This window comes from Azolla caroliniana, unplaced genomic scaffold, assembly GCF_043228905.1.
Source record: "Azolla caroliniana isolate FFs.n. ecotype wild unplaced genomic scaffold, voAzoCaro1.0.p SCAF_1, whole genome shotgun sequence".
In the NCBI taxonomy this organism is placed as follows: domain Eukaryota; kingdom Viridiplantae; phylum Streptophyta; class Polypodiopsida; order Salviniales; family Salviniaceae; genus Azolla; species Azolla caroliniana.
The window spans coordinates 34,577,387-34,596,151 of record NW_028230436.1 but is presented as its reverse complement, the minus strand read 5'-3'; the positions used below and the strand labels follow the sequence as shown (position 1 = coordinate 34,596,151).

At 37.7% G+C, this 18,765-nt stretch overlaps 2 protein-coding genes across 3 annotated transcripts; one reads left to right on the top strand and one right to left on the bottom strand.

Moving 5' to 3' along the window:
- Positions 1 to 616: 616 nt before the first annotated feature.
- On the top strand, positions 617 to 4,802 carry LOC147870046 (ACT domain-containing protein ACR4-like). 2 transcript variants are annotated; one of them, XM_087336340.1, is made up of 8 exons: positions 617 to 1,056; positions 1,222 to 1,267; positions 1,483 to 1,597; positions 1,752 to 1,819; positions 2,562 to 2,703; positions 2,812 to 3,209; positions 3,291 to 3,395; positions 3,958 to 4,802. In XM_087336340.1, the coding sequence occupies exons 1-8, from the start codon at positions 992 to 994 to the stop codon at positions 4,312 to 4,314; spliced, it is 1,296 nt and encodes a 431-aa protein (XP_087192466.1). In that variant the 5' UTR covers positions 617 to 991; the 3' UTR covers positions 4,315 to 4,802. The 2 variants fall into 2 exon arrangements, with proteins under 2 accessions (XP_087192466.1, XP_087192457.1); XM_087336331.1 differs by having other exon boundaries at positions 620 to 1,056; positions 2,562 to 3,209.
- Positions 4,803 to 15,058: 10,256 nt separating this feature from the next.
- Positions 15,059 to 18,024, bottom strand: LOC147870045 (AT-hook motif nuclear-localized protein 10-like). The gene is made up of 6 exons (XM_087336319.1): positions 17,566 to 18,024; positions 17,174 to 17,241; positions 16,253 to 16,384; positions 15,988 to 16,152; positions 15,636 to 15,851; positions 15,059 to 15,559 (listed from the first exon to the last, which is right to left on the bottom strand). Exons 1-6 carry the CDS (start codon positions 17,966 to 17,968, stop codon positions 15,542 to 15,544), a joined length of 1,002 nt encoding a protein of 333 aa, XP_087192445.1. The 5' UTR covers positions 17,969 to 18,024; the 3' UTR covers positions 15,059 to 15,541.
- Positions 18,025 to 18,765: the final 741 nt, after the last annotated feature.

Here is an 18,765-nt window from a genome sequence, read left to right as displayed (position 1 = left end):
AGAAGGTTTCTGCACTGACTTGTTTTAAACAACGATCTCCTTTTTGGTTCGGTGTTTGGGACAAAACAAAGAGCTCTAGAGAGAGAGAGAGAGAGAGAGAGAGAGGGAGGAGTGATATTATAGAGACGAAGTAGGTACGACGACAGTGGCTGACGGCTGGCGGTTTTGGAGAGCGACGTTTCCTCCGACAGATAAGATATATAGTCAGTCAATGAAGAGCGTTGACGGCTGGAGCGGACTAGGAATGACTTTGTTTATTTATTTAAATTCTTTTATTTTTTGTAAAAAAAGAGAAAAAGGAAGAGAGAGAGAGAGAGAGAGAGATATGTCGGGATCGGGAGAACAAAAAGGGAGGTGGCCACGTGGCACCCCCGCCGGCGGTAATTAAGACGTCGTCGTCTTCGCCCCAATAAATGCATGCTGCGCAGGGCCTTCTCTCTCAGATCTTCTCTCTCTCTCTCTCTCTCTCTCTCTCTCTCTCTATCTCTCAGAGACTCTCAGTGTTCCTTCCTTCCTTTCTTCCTTTGGGAAATTCAAATAACAGTCATCTGCCTGCCTGCCTCTGTGCGCGCAATGTACTACTACTTCTATCACTGCTGCTACTGCTCCTCTCTACAGCCATTGCTTCTTCTTCTTCAAAGAACCCGCACCTGACTGATCTTCTTCTTCTTCTTCTTCTTCTTCTTCTTCAAAGAACCCGCACCTGATCTTCTTCTGTCTCTGCCTGTGCTGTGCGTCTTCCTTCCTCCACACCGCTCTCCGAGTTCTCTTCATTTTCCCTTCCATCCATCCGCTCCTCCTCCTTCGAATCCTTCGTTATTTCGATATTGCGCCCCGTTTTCTTCCTTCCCCTTCGTAATATATACTTCCCTTGCTTGCTTTACATACATACCACGTTTCCTTCTGCAACGTAAAGCTCAGTACAGTGGTCTTATACCTTCTCGCACTGCGCACTGCGCACTGTGCTCCTCCTCCTCCTCCTTCTGTGGCCATGGAGTCCTCCCAAGCAGGCTTTGATGAGTATCAGAAGTTCGTGTGGCGAATGAATCCTCCGAGGTATGAAAAACACCTCTTTTCTCTCTTCCGTTTTCTTTCTTTTTTTGTTTAATGCATTTGCATGTCTTTACTCTGATTGATAGCTGTTGATTTATCTTTCTGTGTCAATTTGTCAATCCGGTGGCATTTACAACCTTCTGATCTTATCCTTTTCTCCTTCGGCAGAATCATGGTCGATAATAGCTCAAGTGAAACGGCTACGCTATTCAAGGTATTGTCTGATCAATGTTAAGCTCTAATGGCTTTCTTCTTCCTTTCTTCCTTTTTTTTCTTCGTTTCCTAATGTGTTTTAGCCTTTCTTTTTCCTGTTAGTAATTTGAATGGACTCCTTCTTTCGTTGTTTTCTTCCTTCTCCTCTCTCTCTTACTCCTTCCTATTTTCTTCTTTTTAACATGTTTTCGTCTTTCTCTTCTTAATCTTATGCAGGTCCATAGCTCCAATCGACATGGAATTTTGCTTGAAATCGTTCAGATCTTGACAGATCTAGATCTCAGAATACTTAAGGCTTTCATTTCATCAGACGGCGGATGGTTTATGGATGGTAAAAACTACTCTGGGTCTCTTCTTCTTCTCTCTTTCGCCGCTCTTCTTTGTATCCCCCCTCTCTCTCTTTCTTTTTGTGTTTCTTTGTATTGTTTTGGGTTCTTTATTCGTCTCCCTTAGCAAGACCTGCGTTTCTAACGTTTGTTGTGCAGTCTTCCATGTAACAGATGCAAACGGAAGGAAAGTCACTGATCAAGAAACCATTAGCTTAATCGAGAAGGTCAGTGATGTCTAATCTAAGAACATCTACTCCTTTCTGCTCCATGATTTTCTTCTCGCAGTTATATTCTGTATTGATTTACACCACTGACTTCGTGTCTCCTTGATCCACTTAATTTTGTTCCCATCAAAACTCAAAGTGCTTTCGATGATTCAATTCAGTAATTTATGTACTGATTTAGACAGCTTGTCTCTTCTCCATCAATATCTTTTCTCATATCTGTTTCCGCTCACTATTATATAAATTCTTCACACATAGCATCCTTTGTATGATATAAAGTAATTATCTTTTTTCAACGATGCTTTGTGCTCCATATAAAATATTCACACATAGCATCCTTTGTATGATATAAGTAATTATCTTTCTTTCAACGACTGTTTCTTCTCCATATAAATTCTTCACATAGCATGCTTTGTGTGATATAATCAATCATCGGTACATCTCCCAGATTTCTGATCCGTAATTTAATCTGCTGGCTCACATAAAATTGAAGTATTTTTGTCATGATTCTGCAATGTATAAACTTCTCTTTTAATCTACTAATCTAATTTCTGCTGCACTAATATTCAAGTCTTTTCACATTAAAGCTTTCACTTTTGTTTCGAAATATTCTGATTCTGATTCTGTACATTATCTTTCAGATTTATGTTCCATCGAAGCTTCTTATCTTTGTCACAAGTTGTGAATATGAAATAAAACAATTTTGGTGTATATTAAATCAACCTATATTTTTTTGATCCAGTGTATTAGTGCAAGTCATGAGTTTAATCCAGCAAGAAGAGTGGGGATTAATCATAATCAAATAGGTTTATCGCCATCTGAATTAGAAGAATCTTCATTGCATTCACACACAACAATTGAACTAACAGGAGGAGATAGGCCAGGTCTTATGTCTGAGATTTCAGCTCTATTAGCACAAATGAGATGTAACGTTGTCGCCGCAGAGCTATGGACTCACAACATGAGAGTAGCTTGCCTTCTATATGTTACAGATGAAGAAGCAACAAATGGACCTATCAAAGACAAAGATAAACTCTATAGGATCAAAGAGTCTCTCTCTAATGTCCTTAAAGGAGATAAGAACTCAAAAAGTGCAAGAACAGATTTCACTCATGGAGTTATAACTCACACTGAGAGGAGGCTTCATCAGATGATGTTTGCTGATAGGGATTACGAGAGAAATGGTGACGCCGGTGAAGAACAATGTGACAATTGGGATCGTAATGGAAAAATATCTGTGGAAGATTGTGATGAGAAGGGCTATTCTGTGATTCATATAGAGTGCAGAAATAGACCTAAGCTTGTGTTTGATACACTATGTACATTGACTGATATGGAATATGTTGTCTTTCATGCTGCCATTGATACTGATGGACAAAGAGCTTATCAAGTTAGTTCTTATCTTATCTTCTTTCATTTCTTGCATGTTAGAGAGTATATGTCTTATATTTAACGTTTATTTTATGTACAGGATTACTACATCCGCCACATCGATGGCTGCACACTCAATTCTCAAGCAGAAAGGAGGAGAGTTATTCAGTGTCTAAGAGCAGCCATTAAAAGGCGGGTTTCCGAGGTATATATTGATTGAGAAACAATGAAATTTCATGTGTTCCAGAGGCTTGCAATGCATAACTACTAGGTCGTGTTTCTCACATCTAGTGTGCAGTGCATAAACAACCAGATTGTGTTTCCCATATCTACTTTGCAAACTTGAGTAGTTTCAATTAAATAGTAATCGAAGGTGGAATTTTCTTTACTTATTGAGCTTGTGATTCCTTTCATCTAAGAAGTAGTAGGAAATTACTCCTTGAATTAAATTGGAATCGTATGTATTTTGGTCAAGTTTCGTTCATTTTGTTCTGGTGAGTTCCAAGATTGGACTGGAGTTTAATGTTCAGGGGCTATGAGGCAATATTACAGATTTGTAGGAATTTAGTAGGATGTGCCACCGAAAGGTATTCTTGTAATATCTGGGAAGACTGGGGGGGTATCTTACAAGTAACCAACAAAGTAGGGATGTATTGAGATTTTTTCCCTTGTTCTAGTATATTTGCAGTCAGTTATAATGCATAAGTTTTTACAAGATGTACATTGTTTGTTCATGGCATTCATATTGTCGTGGTTGAAATGTGCAGGGGATAAGACTTGAATTGTGCACAAATGACAGAGTGGGTTTGTTATCTGATGTGACTCGAATCTTTCGAGAACATGGCCTCTCTGTGGCAAGAGCTGATGTCTCTACGAGAGACAAGAAAGCTTTAAACGTTTTCTATGTCACTGACGCATCGGGAATGGCTGTAGATTCCAAAGTTCTGGAAGCAGTGAGAAGAGAAATAGGTCAAAGCATGCTTAAAGTAAGTGAAATACCTCTTTGCCCTATGTTAACATCGTCTAATGCCCAACAAACGAAGTCCAGATTCTCACTTGGAAACATATTTGGGAAACCTTCTCTAGTTCTATATAGTCTTGGCTTGATTAAATCCTATTCATAATAAATGACTTAGGATTTTTGAAGTAATATTACCTCTGTGCCCCATGTTAAGTTACATAATTAGCGTACCCAAGGAACAAGGTTTAAATTCTCACTCGGAAACTTTCTCTAGTTTCTCTATAGTCTTGGCGTGATCAAATCCTATTTATAACATAAGGATTTCTGGATCATTCCAACACAGCCATTTTTTTTTTCTTTTTTTGGGTGCACATTTCCCATATAGCTCCACCCATTTCAGTTAATGTAAAGGGTTATTTAGTTAACAAAGCATTGAATGGCCTCATCCTCTACATTTTGTAACCATGTACAGACCGACATTATATTTTCCTTTCTGTTGTCATGACCAGCCATAAAGTGCTGCTATAAATCAAATATGCTAAAAGAGGGGATAGATGGCCATGTCTTTTAGCTATGTACAAGAAAACAGACAAAAACCAGACTTCTTGTAAATATTACTTATACAATATACAAGGTTCATTGCTTTCTTTATATGTTGTCTCATGAGATCTATTCATTTTGTAATGATGTTAAAATTTATACAACCAAGTGAATGGTCATTGATTGAACCACCAAAATATCTCCTCAATTGGTTCTTTAGTTTTTCTGCATTATTATTTTTGACTTGTGGCCAGGTTCAGAATCCCATGAGATCGTTCTCTTATAGTACTCATATCTAACCATTGGGATTTAGGATTTAATGGCTGTGTATTATCACATAGAATCACATATATTGGATAATATATATGTATGTATGTACCTTATTCTGACGGTAGCATCCAGAAAACAGCAATTAATTTTGAAGAGCAGACTTAAATAATATCCTGAAATGGAAATAGGTACTAGCAAGATCTTGAAAGAAATGCAGTTTGCATTCTTTTAAAAAACTCTTGATCAACTGCTTGATTATATTATTTAAACTCTGCATTAATCGTGGTTTGATCAATCCTCCTGATGCACGAGAAGGATTATTGTTATAGTCTCTTTATCAATGTTAACATTCTTCGTAATCTACTCAAATTCATTCCAACCCCTTCATTAATATTCTCTCTACTCACTTATTTCATTCTGAACTCTTCGTTAATCTCTTCTTATCAATGTACTTTGTAAGCACGTCATGATTTGCTTAATCCACTATTGTAAGTCAATATAATCTTAGTAATCTCTTCATAATCCACCCATTATGAATGCCAAGACCATAATCAAATCGTATTTTAAACCACTTCATTGATCTTTGCTGTGTAGATAATTAAAAATTGGCTCTTCTTTTGAAAATGGTCTAAAACAATAAATCAGCGTGTAGGCATGAGCATTTTATTTTTTATACAACTAGTTTTACAACCGTGTAATCTTTTTAGAACCTCTTTGGAAGCATTAAAATTTGCATTGGGTTTACGATATGTCAAAATGTAGCTCTGGAAAATGTTTTGTATCCTCCCATCATACATATGAATCAAAATTTAATGTCATTTTTAGTTTGTGATGTTGCAACCAAGGAAACTTTACTGAAAAACAAAGCAATCATCAGTCCATGTTTTTTACTAATGTTGAGCCTCATAAAAATAATGAGATTATTGTGCTCATTGAATCCCAATGGTTACATAAGATGGTCACATTCTATCCATTTGTGGTTTTGGTAAATTTCCTTCTATTATCATAGTTAAAGTTTGAGCCTCGGCTCTTGACACATGGATTCCTCGATAAAGAGCCCAAATGATCCAAGCATCAAATTTGCATACAAATGGTTTCTCAGAAAGTAAGTAAAGGGGATTCAATTCTCCTTTTTATTTATGGTTGGGAGCCTTGGGGAACAACAAAAATAAACTTTTTTGGAAGGATGCTTCTTGCTAAGTTTATCACCCTTCCTTCTTTTGGTTGAATACCAAAAAAAGGTATGGTTGCTTCACATTAAAAGCTGAAGGTATACCGTATGATTTTTAAGTTGGATGTAAGCTATTAAAAAAATAGAAGGGCTGTACTCCATAGCATCATAATGCATTGGAATCCTACAAAAAGCTCATTCATGGGATAGGGCTTTTGTGTAAATGTGCACTAGTTTCTAGTTTGACTAGTATTGACCCCACGGAAATTTCATTGTACGAGTGCAAGGGAGCCTTATTGCTTTCCGGAAGAGAATAAACACTCCTTTATAGGTTTTATCTGCTCATTGAAGCAATAATATGTACGCATTTAGGCCATTGCCAGTTGCCTCCTTCACAATTAACCAAGCAAGTTTTTTTTTTCATGGCCTTGTTTTTAACAAAGTGACTTTCCATCCTAGCTCACATTGAATTAGTGTATTATTCTTTGGAAGTGGTGCGAGCTCTCTTTGCAAACGTTCGTCGTTATTGGTAAAAGGTATCAAAAACACCTTTGCCATTTTAAAGTGAAAAAAAGTGCTCTCACTCTATTAGCATGTTTTCTCGATTGAAACGGATGACATGGAAAACCTATCCGTAATCCCATTATGCTTTCTTGTAACTTTCTTGAAATCCATCTACCTTAGTCTCAAAGCCTTGTTTTTTTTTACCACGCTTCATGTCATAAAAGAATGGTTATTACTTCCCCTGAAAAGTTGGAGATATTCTCAAAAGATCGTGTCAAATGTTCCTATGCTGAATCGTTTTAGAAATCATATTTTGTAGTTCTATTTGTGGGTCATTGCGAAAGAAATGTGAAGATAAAAGGGAATAGGAATGTTAAACATGTCTTTTACATAGTTGTAACACTTCGGTTCATTCAAGATTTTGGCGGCCATTTTATGCACAAACTTTGCCCTTGATGCACACATACTTCAAATTTATTTATTTATTTTCCAAAATGAAGCTACTTTCCCATTAGTTAGGAAGGATTATTACATAGAGAGTCTACAAGGAGACTTATACACACATTGGGGAGTCTTCCTCCGATCAAGTAAAAGAAGATGAGCCTACTTACAATGCCTTGCGGTCTAACTTAATGTAAGAAGCTACCTATATCTAAGGCGATGCCCTTCAATGTTGCCTAGTATGAGTCGGCTCTTGGGGCCTACAACGAAGAGAGGGTGGCAAGTGAGTAGGAAACAACCAACGTGGGGGTTGGTAGTTCCACCTTGGGCCACTCCCCCCTTGCATCACCATAGGTGTGTTCCGCCATTCCTCACATACTTCAAATTTAAATGCTATAGCAATTTGATAGTCTCCTTGAATAAAGTAATGATGTTTGGGCATCACAATATAGTGCCTTGAAAGATTGAGTTAAAAAGAAGGCGCATCCTTGTTATTCTAGAGATGCTTTGACAAAGCCCCTTGCAATTGTTAGTTGCAATTCTTTTTTGTGTGCTTTGTAGGGGAGCTCTTTTGTGAGAACTGTTTTGTCTGGAAAATGTACCATTTTCACATTAATGCAAACCAAAACGTACAATGACACGTTTTCATTTGCCATTCTTGAACTTACAATCAGTGGATGTTAACACATTATCCCTCGAAGTTGTGTAATTTTTGCATTAGCTCACCAATGTGTCTTGTCCATGGTGTTATATTTATGTAAAGAATCATATATGCTGATCTTGACGCGGCTCTTCTTACATTGTCTCATGACTAGCACTCTGTACGTTTGGGTGTATCATCCTCATCCTTGCTTATGAAAAACAAGGAAGTCAATGTTCATGTCACGTAGGCTATTGCTGAATTATCTTTCAAAGTAGTTAATAACATGGTTTTTAGTGAGATAAACATAAAATTCACGCTTATCACATTCAATGTATTTTAATTTTCAACTACCTCCAAATACTAGACAATGGGCTAAAGCCTAATGGAAGCAATCAATGCAACCCATTAGAAGTAATTCTAATAAAGGCATATAATATGTATTGAGATGGTTCTCTTCACTTAGAATGATCACATTCATAAACCACCCATTCAATGAAAATATATAATTTAGAGAAGGACTAGATTTACCCAATAAAGAGAGAAAACTCACCATCGTTCCATGAAGAAAACCTTTATTTCTCGTTTTGCGCTCCTAAATTTTAAAATTGCAATTTATACTAACTCGTTTCTTTGCCAATCTCCTTTCGAGTCTTCTCCTTGAAGTTATGTTTGTTCAAAGCTTTCTATCATAAAAACCCAATGATAGCATATACCTCTCATCAAATACTGTTACTTGAGGTTCTTTATGATGTGTGTGCATGTGTGTAACATCTTTTCCTTGGACTTAGAATACCAGTGTAAATGGCACATACACAAAACACAATAAGTAATTACGGTGTGACTTGCGTGCATGGCACATGATATGTGTTGCAATTACAATAGAAAGTGCCAAACTGCTTGTCAAATCAAATCTACAAAAACCTCAAAAGAAGATACCCCATGTCTAATATATAAAACCAAATGTCTCCATGACAATATTGTATTTGCCTTGTTGGTTTACACCCTCTTTACAATATGTAGGTGAAACTCAATTAGGGATTGTATGCTACTTGAAGATTTGGTATTCCCTCTTATAGCCTTGAACAAAGGTTCTTGTGCATCTTCATCCTCCTCAACTTTAAGGTTCTCTAATTGATGCTTAAGACATCAATAACTTCGAGATATTATGCTTTGAAGCAACTATTATTTGAAACGATGGAAAACCTTCTATCAACGTCACTGTTTGAAAATTCAACTATATATATATAAATCCTTTTACTTTTTCCCTTCTTCTACTCCAATTTGACATGAACCCTTTTATAAAACTATTTGTGTATAAAACAAATTCTAAGTTGTACATTTATCGAGAGGTTGGAAAGGCTAAGTATTTACTAAGGCGGTCATTAACAAATTAGCAATGTACAAAGCATGAGTGGTATGAATATTGAAGTTACTTTCTAATATATAAAAGAATTTGATTGAACCTGTTATAAAATACAATTGAACAAACTCTTTTTAGGTTTTAGCTTTCCACGCGTTTGTGATATCCGTAAATGATGATAGATAGAGATGCATATTACTTATCTTTACAATCACATGCATCGCCATTAAACCTTTCATAGTCATCACCATACACATATGCACAAGAACTTTCCCAGGCTAATGATTCATTCAATTTGGTGATATCTAGTTTTTCTTCATAGAAGTGTCATTTTCTTGATATATTTCTTGGCTTCATCCAAGTTACATTAAGTTAGATTGAAATTTTTTATATGTTTGCATTAAGCAATGTGATCACTCTTACATGTAAATGTTGTCTTGTTCGGCAAATGTATTGCCACTAGTAAAGTTTAACTCCATTTAAAATTTTTGTCTCAATATGCTTCCACTCTTTGAAGAAACCAACACAAGTTTGACTTATTTTCCTCATTTTGAAATTTCCTCTACTCTTTTTTCCATGAGACAGACCACTTGCTGATATTGTGTTGTAGGCTTGTAGCTATTGCCTATGGTTTCCGTTCACTTTCTATTCGGTTCACATTCTTTCTTATGAACACTAAATGTCAATACTTTTGAACAAAGTAAAATATATAAAGGCTAGTGCTAGGTCATGATAATTGCGTTTTGGGTCATGATGTTGTAATTTATTTTAGATGGTGCATGCATTTGTGAATGAATGATTATGATGTGCATGTTTGAATATAGGTAGTGTATATATGTAATAATGTATGTATAGAAAGAGAGATAAACTTTCTTACGGTCCTCGGAGAAAAAAGATAACCAATAGACAAAAAATAGTAGAAGTGGTTTCAATAAGCATACAGAATTGCATTGTAGGGGCAACAAATTAAAACAAAAAGAAAACTGCAAAGTGGTGTTTGTGTTTTTCAAACATGTAGCCAACTTGACATTTTGAAACTCTTTTTTTTTTCTTCCTCCAAATAACATATCCTTCCATTAGTTTTGAAAAGGCATATCAGCTACAAAATACAAAATAGATGGAAAGGAAGTGACAATTCTTCCCAAGCCCGTCTTGTGTAAGAAGACATTTTGAAACTCTTGGATGATGGTTTAATAAACTAGATCCAATGTGACTAAATGGGATAAAGCAAATCACAAAAATAGCTTCAAGAAGTGTACAAAATTGTGTCTTGGTGTGAAAGGGGCCAAGATAAAATAAATGTAAAACTATCACAAGGAATCTATGGAGTCATGCTCACGGACCACGGTTTTTGAAGAGGTAGCCAACGAAGGAGCTTGAAACTATTCAATGATGGCTCAACAAGAGTGACATACCACTCATTTACGTTGCTCTAACATTCTTGAGTTCTTTTCTGAGTTGTGACTATGTGGAACTCTTTCGTCATTGTGTTCATTGGATGTTTGTCTCTTGAAGAGCCAGATACCACTTTGATTTGATTATGTTGAAGCTCAAGGATTTGTAGCCTCTAAGAAGAGATTTTCTTGATTTCCCCATGGATTGCATAAGCAAGGCTATGTCGATGATGATGATCACTAGGAGGGGTTTGTTGTCAAAGAGATAAAAATGTCTTGAAGGTTTGCTTCAATGGAGTATCCCCTCCATTAACCACCTCTAAGTGTATGAAGATTTTATGGGCATGACCATAGAATATCCTGTGGTAAGTTTTACTATAGTATTCTATACATGTGGATAAAGTAAAGAGGGGAAGTATGTTACTGTCATGACCATAGAATACTACAATAAAACTTACCACGGGGCATTCTATGGCCAATGCCCGTAAGAGAAGGATGTTCAATTCTTTGGTGATTGACTTATGCTTTTACATTTTTGGCCTTAGAGTAGATGTGTTGACCCAAGATGGGTAACATTGAACACATGTCCTAATCTCATATGGAGTTATGTGTCTTCATTGAGGATGTGTATAAGACGAAACAACCATCTAGCCTATTTTTATTCACCTCTGTGGGAATATTTGTCGACCTATGCTAAGCTACTAATAATCATGCTAATCACATGAATGAACTTTGCTAACCTCTCTTGTAATACACCACAACCATCTAACCTAATTTTTTTTTACCTCAATGAGAATATTTGTCAACCTATCCTAAGCTACTAATGATCATGCTAACCACATGAACAAACTTTGTTAACCTCTCTCATAACAATTGTTTATCTAAGGGAGAACTTACTCTACCTAAGCACTTAATCAAAACACTTTAGTGTAATGAAAAAAATGAAGAGAATAACTATGATTCCATTAATTAATTTAATTACATTCATATAAGTGATTATTGAAGGTTTAAATAGCTTAACCCTAATCTAGAAATAGAGAGAAAGAGGGTGGAAGACTATATGAGAAGAAGAACTCTTCGGAGGAGCTTATTCCTTATCTTGTATTCCACCTTACAATGAACGTGTCTTTTCACATTATGCAAACAATTGTCTTTTTCCTTAGTTTTACAATTCTCTTCTTTCTATTACAAGCCAACCTCTATGTCCATGATGCACGCCACTGAAGCATATATAGTGAAACATACGATGGGTACTTAACATATAGTTGTTACGATGGGTACTCATTGGGACTTGTGTGTTTGAAGCTCACCATTGACCTTATGAATGGGAGATGCCTTTGCATTAAATGAAGTGGATACCTTAACTATCCAAACCACTCTCTCATTCATTCTAGATTCTTCCTAACTTCTATGAGTAACTTCCACAAGAATTCTATATAAACCAAGCACTCTCCTTTTTATGTTGTGCCGATTATAGTTGATTTGCTTTCAAGTATTTTTATAGTTTCAGAGTAATCTTCCCAATCTTGAAGAAAATAATTTTTACTGTTTGGTGGCATGACTCATGAAACTTTTCTATTTAGTCTATTCCAATGTGTATATATACATCTTCTATAGAAATATATTCTCTTGTTCTTTTCATGGTATTGGAAAGTGAAGGTGTGATCACCATAGGCTGTCCACTTCTTGTGTGTCATAATTGACAACTTCCTTCAGGAAGATTTGGCTCATAAGTGTTGACGAAATGGAATGTTGCCATTGTAGTGCAGTTACATAGCTCACACGTCGAGGTGCTCCACCACATTTGATGTGTTGCGAGCCAAGGAAGAAGTAGACAAGAGGAGAAGATCAATATAAATATGCTAATGGGAAAGAACCAATTGTTGGTGCCCTTAAGCCCATGCCTGACCTGACACACACCAACCATGTGGGATGACAATCAAATGCTAGCATATATCCAAGATGTGAAGATGCCAAATGAGGTGTGGGCAAAGCTTTCAACTATGTTATTTGCCAACACAACCACATGTAAGCTTCAACTTCAATGAGGTCATAGATCGGGCAATAAATTGGGTGCTCAAGTGGGTCATCAATCGGGTTCTTAGTTGTATCATGGAGTGGATCTTCCGCTTTAGAGTTGGTTGTTGTCACATGACAATTTGTTGTTAGCATTGGAGGTTTGATATAAAGTCAAAGGAACTAAGAGGATGCTTAAAATAATCATACTTATTAGTTCTATTGGTGAAATAAATGAATGGGTTGCTCAAAAAGGGGAGGAAATTTAAATGGGGAGAAGAACATCCATAAGCGATAAGGAGATTGAATGAGTTGTTCGTAAGTGCAATGACACTATAAAAAGGCCAATTATGTGGAGGGAGCTCTGACCTGTGTAATAAATTGCATAAAAGAGCCCGTCATGAATCAATCCATTTATCAACCAAGAGAATGACGGTGAAAGTCGATCCACAATCCAATTTCAATCCAAGGTACATTGTTATCGATTCCTTGTTGTGTACCTCTTTCTATACATTGTTGTATTATCATTGTGAACTTGCATTATAGGTCATTCTTTCCTCTACTCAATTTCGTACGATTATCGTGTTAGGTTGATCATTTCCAGCAAAGAGATGTGTTTGTTTTAAGCAAGTTGGACATGGGGAAAGAAAAGGGAAATAGAATGCACGAAGTTTGGAAGTGCTTGTAGGAGCTACCAACAAAAGAACAAGATCTACGAGAAGTAGGCAATGATGGCCAATGTATAGAGAAGTGGGAAATATACGAGTAACATAACATAGTTGCCATTAGAGTCCTCATGGGCTTGTGCCCAAGGTTCAAGACTAAAGTATTGATAGAGATGATGAAGCCACTCTTTAAAAAAATTAATATGATGCCCATAAGAGAACATTCAGTATACCATGCAGCCAAAAGGTGCAACACCTTGATCTGGGCTCATTTACACTAATTTGGGCTCGTTTAACATTAATAGGACCGATGACCACTAATTCAGTTCATTTACATTCCATTACATCGACTCTTTGTTGGAAAATGCATCAGGAAGTGTGCCCTTTCCTTGATCCCATCAAAGGGCAATGACCAAGTTAGAATGACTCTAGTATAACAACGTATAAAATTGCCTCAGTCCTAAGTGGGGAGTGTTCATGACCACGATGATCATGTTGCAAATGAGAAAAGCGACCAACAACACTCTGAAGCATGGTGTAATAGATCTTCAATCAATATCCCATGGATTTCATGAAAGCATTGGTGGATGATGTCTTGAGGGTATTGGTCGTGGTTTCTAGCTTCGTTACCATAGCGCAGACCTCTTGACAAAGATAATGGTGGTGGTTCTTCTTCTCTCCATTATGATAGTCTAGACCTCTTTACAAAGCTAATGACAATAATAACCACTATTATATCAATGTGTCCTCTCTTCCATAACCATTTCCCAGCCAACACAACCTCTTTTAAGTCCACACACGCATGCCAAGCTTTGGTCCTGATTATTTGGGCACCAACACTATGAATTTCCCTATTTGGAAATCCCAAGAAATAAGCACCAAGACTTGGAACACTACTAGGATTCTCAAAGACTTGTAGCCTCTCCAAAACTAGCAAAATTAGGTTGGCCAATGGAGGGGATGGGTGGACGCGTACTTATGTTTGGCCTATAGGGAAGAGCCAAAGGCTTATGTTTGGGAAACATAGTTCTACCTAGAGTCAAAGGCCTTCATGGAACATCACACTTTTCTCACTATCAATTAAGGCATTGTGATTCTCTGCTCACTCTGAAATAATACAAAGTGTGATTGTACCCGACCATTCTATTAAAGACAAGTAATATATATATATATTGTGTTCACTAATATGTGCACCTCCTCCTTATCATACATTTGTCTACCTCTAACTAGGGTTTAGTGTTCTATTACCTTGGCTCATTCTCCGTTTATTGCTTTAACGCTAATCTAACAAGAATAGCTTTACATGCAAATATTGAGCCCAAGATTGTGACATTGAATCCGTAAGGAAGAGAATATAAACTATTGTTTCCTAGCCCTTAAATAAACCATTGGTCTTAGTTGGGGTATGCATGTTCCAAATGGCTTCCATTGTAAAGCTATAGGGGTGTTATTTAACCGTCCCTATTGGGTGGGTTTTTAACCTTCTAAGGGTTGGTTTCTTTTGCGTCTGTAGTGGGAAGTTGGGCTCTTCTTCCATAAATCAATGGTCACCTTCAACTCACATTTGCTAACCATTTGAAAAAAATAAAAATTTTCTTCAAGGAAATTGTCCAAAATCAATCCAAAACTTCTAGTTTCCACTTCCCAATGGATGGTAACTTTGACGACATGGCAACAAATATGTCTAAGCTAAATCTATCACTTTCATATCCAATGTTGCTAATATCTTAAATTTGCAATCCAAATTTCTATCATGATTTATGGAGACAATGAATCATAAAGATATCAATCAAGTAGTATATGGTAGCCACATCTCAAAGACAATTCTGTATAGGTAATAGTGTCATGTTTGTGGAACAATGTGTAGGTCTAGCACATTTGTCGATGTGAACAAGTGTTGACATTGACCTTGAAAGTAGTTAGTATAATTGCAAAGCTATGGTACATAGGGAATAAAAATACAATTCGATTTACGATGATCAGCATGTGAAATTTTGAGAGAGTGCCATGTATTGAGAATAACACACTCAAGAAATTAGTTCTAAGTGCCAGTAAACCCCAAAGGGCTAAAACATTATATGGGGGTTCATGTGTATTTGCATCTAAGCAAGAGGTCGGGATATCAAGTGCCCTTTGTTGTTCATCCTTGCTCGAGGTTTCTTTCCCCGTCAAGGAAAAGAACGTAGGATTACAATTTCTAGCTCATTCCCTTCAAGATAAAACTAACATCACATGGTAAATTCTAGCCCATCCCCATCAAGATAAATGATACCATTACATTGTAAAGTTTAGCTCATTAGGCTCCCTTTAATCTATGAAATCCAAAAGCGAAATGCATACATCTACCTAAAGCTATTGGTACACTAGTGATCTTTTGTTTTTGAAATTAGTCAACATTGTACTCCTGCCAAAAACAACTTTGAATTGTTATAGATGATACGAAGACTTCAATATTAGGTTGCATAATGAGCTAGAATTACCTTTGATGAGTCACTATTAGTGCTAATGGCACCATCTATGCCATGATGGAGACTTGGACCACATGTTTCCCCATCATTCATTGATTTATCGCCATCAGCATTAAATGTCTTTGATAAGTCCGTAAGTGGCCTAGGTATAAAGCTAGGACTCGGTTGTAATTTGGCTGGTTTGGGTTGTAGTTTCTTGAAAGTGTTCAAGAAACTGCCCACAACTATCTGCATCACAATGGAGCATGCATGCTCTCCTGTGAGTGTATGTATAATATCCAAAACTACATACATACAAACATACATACACACACACATGCAAACAAACATACATACACATAGGTTTCACACACACACATGTTACCTGAACCGGAGTAGCTGCTATTAGAGCTCCAGCTACACTGCCTCCTATAACTCTACCATCTGGCCCTGCTAATGATACACTCAGCCCGCCCGTGCGGCTCCGTGTGCCGTCGCCGCATTCCGTCACAAGAAACGAGCCCGATAAAGAAAGGATTTCAAACCTCCCCTGGAGAGAAAGAGTCATTGGTTCTCATTATCATCAGTATATAAAGCACAAAAAGTCTTACTTAGCTCCAAAATTAACACTGGCTTCCACAAAGTCAGACCTCATAAGTTACAGCTCCGCCCGAGATCGATGTCTGCCTGAGGGTAACATTAGAAATTGCTCCATTTGCTGATAGAATGCATACTCCTCTAGGGCCTTGCTGTGAGAATGACATAATTCTAGATGCTATGTCCTGTACATAATGGCAAGCAAAATCAAATTACACCATAAATATGATTACCACATAAAGAAGCACATAATACATACATAAACACAATTCTAATGTGAAACCCTACCAAGAACCTTTACAACATGTCACTTAGACACATTCCAAAAACAGGGCACAAACGTGTTCCCCATTGTCAGGAGAGATGTGAAAAACTTTAAGAGATCATCCAACTGAAACCTTTACATGGCCAGATCTAGTGCAGCAGTTAGGGTCCCCACAATGGGTTCTATGGATACGCTGACTATTTTGGCAGTGGCAGAGGATTCATGGTCATGTGGTATAAAGCTAAAGACCCCCCCCAAAAAAAGCTTTCTGAATTCATTAGCTTACAACTATGCCTTGTAAAAAGTTGGTAACTTGCTGCAATAAAAGTGTTGTACTTGGAGAAGCCTAGAGTAGATAAAGAAGGGGTTTCATCAGCTTGACCACACCATCCCACAAAGTGTTCAAAAGCAAAATTCCTTGATTGTAAAACACACCAAGAAGCAAGATCCCAAGTAGACGTCCTTGTTCAAGACACAACAAAATCTTTCGAACCGTTTTGACTACCTTTTCGTTCGCCACTTCGATACACATTTACATATACATACATTCACACTCACACCCACACACACACACACACACACATTTCCATACATACATACATACATACACACCATACCATACCGTATACCATATACCATACCATATGCATACAATCATACATGCATGCATAAGAAATGTAAAGGACGTACATGTGACCATTCATCCTACCTCTCCAGCTGCAATAGTAAGTGCATGAGGTGTGAATCCTACACCAATTGAGCCTAGCATCAGTTCACCTAAATTTGCATAAAAATCACCAGTAAATTGTTAGGCAACTCGGACCTATTTGTAAAGGAAAGAGAAAAAAAAAAAACATGTCAGTGGGGTTTTTGGTGCCAAACCCATTCAGAGCCTAGACATGAATTCACCTAAAATGCACACAGACAATCTGAATTGGTCTAGTCACTAAGTCACCTAAAAAGACCATGGAAGGGTGGGTATGATATATTATGGAATGCTCAATGAAGCACTTAAATGGCATGCTTATTAATCATGAATTCTTAGCCAAAGCTGGGGTTTCCGTGGTTGCCCACCACAATGTGGTATAGAAGTGAGGGTACCTAGAGCAGCTAGTTGTTGGTTCTTGCCGGAACCAGGCGGCCGGCCGCGGCCTCGCTTCTCGGAATTGGGCGAGAACGGACACGAGATCACGGCCGCGCCCGGAGTGTTCGGGGAGACCGACAACGCGAGACGGCTGTCGGGCCCGTACTTCCGAGGCCGTCCCCTCTTCTTCTTCATCCCCGCGTCCGGAAATGCTGTCCCTGCCATGTGGTTGTATAGGTTTGCTGTATAGCTACCGGCCTGTCCGGACACCGGCCTTATGCCGGCAGGCCCGAGCGAGGCGGTACCAGCACCATGGTTGTACCCATGGATCATGGCGGCTGACGTCACCTCCTGGTTGTAGCTGGCATTCGCTGGTGTGGCTTCCCCCTGCCGCCCCGCTGGCCTTTGCTCGCCATCCATGGATCCAATCCCAAACCCTAACCCTAACCCTAACCCTAACCCTAGCCTGTTCCCACAATATGAGATGTCGTCCTCACTGCAACATGGAGACCACCATACGACCAAGTATTTCCCTGTGATTTGTATGTTCTCGTAGCTCAATTGAATGGACTTTGGTAGCTTGACCACATCAAGACGCAAGATATATATATATATATATATATGTATGTATATATATATATGTAACTGTTATGTTCTGTGTTGGCCTGATTAGTGGGCTTAATTACATTATTAAGGACCCCAGGTTCTGTTACAGTTACATGAGGTTGCGTGTTAGCTCTACAAATGGATATTATGAGTAAAACTAATTCTGGATCTAAGGAACTGTGGGCTTTTTTCCATCTAAATTAATAGATGCATAAGCATCTGAGTCGTGTTAATTATTCAGTCAATCTTTCGTCTGGTTATAAGGGGGTTGTTTCTGTGATTACAAAATCAAATAGCAGTGATCAGATGACGGGGACCGCTCTGTTTGGGTGGGGATTAAGAATAAATTGAAAGACGTAGTAGTGAGGATGAGAAGATTGGCTGTTGAGGCAAAGAGTGAGCTAAGCTTATAATGAATGATATATGTATGTATGTATGTATGTACATATATGTATAGCGCTCTATCTAAATTTGGAGGAAGAAAAGAAGAGAGAGAGAGGGTCGCTCTCATTCATTGGAAAATATGAATGATTTAAGCGTAGAAAAAGAACGGGGAGGAGAGATAAAGCATATACATACATACATAGACACACAACACAACACACAAAGAA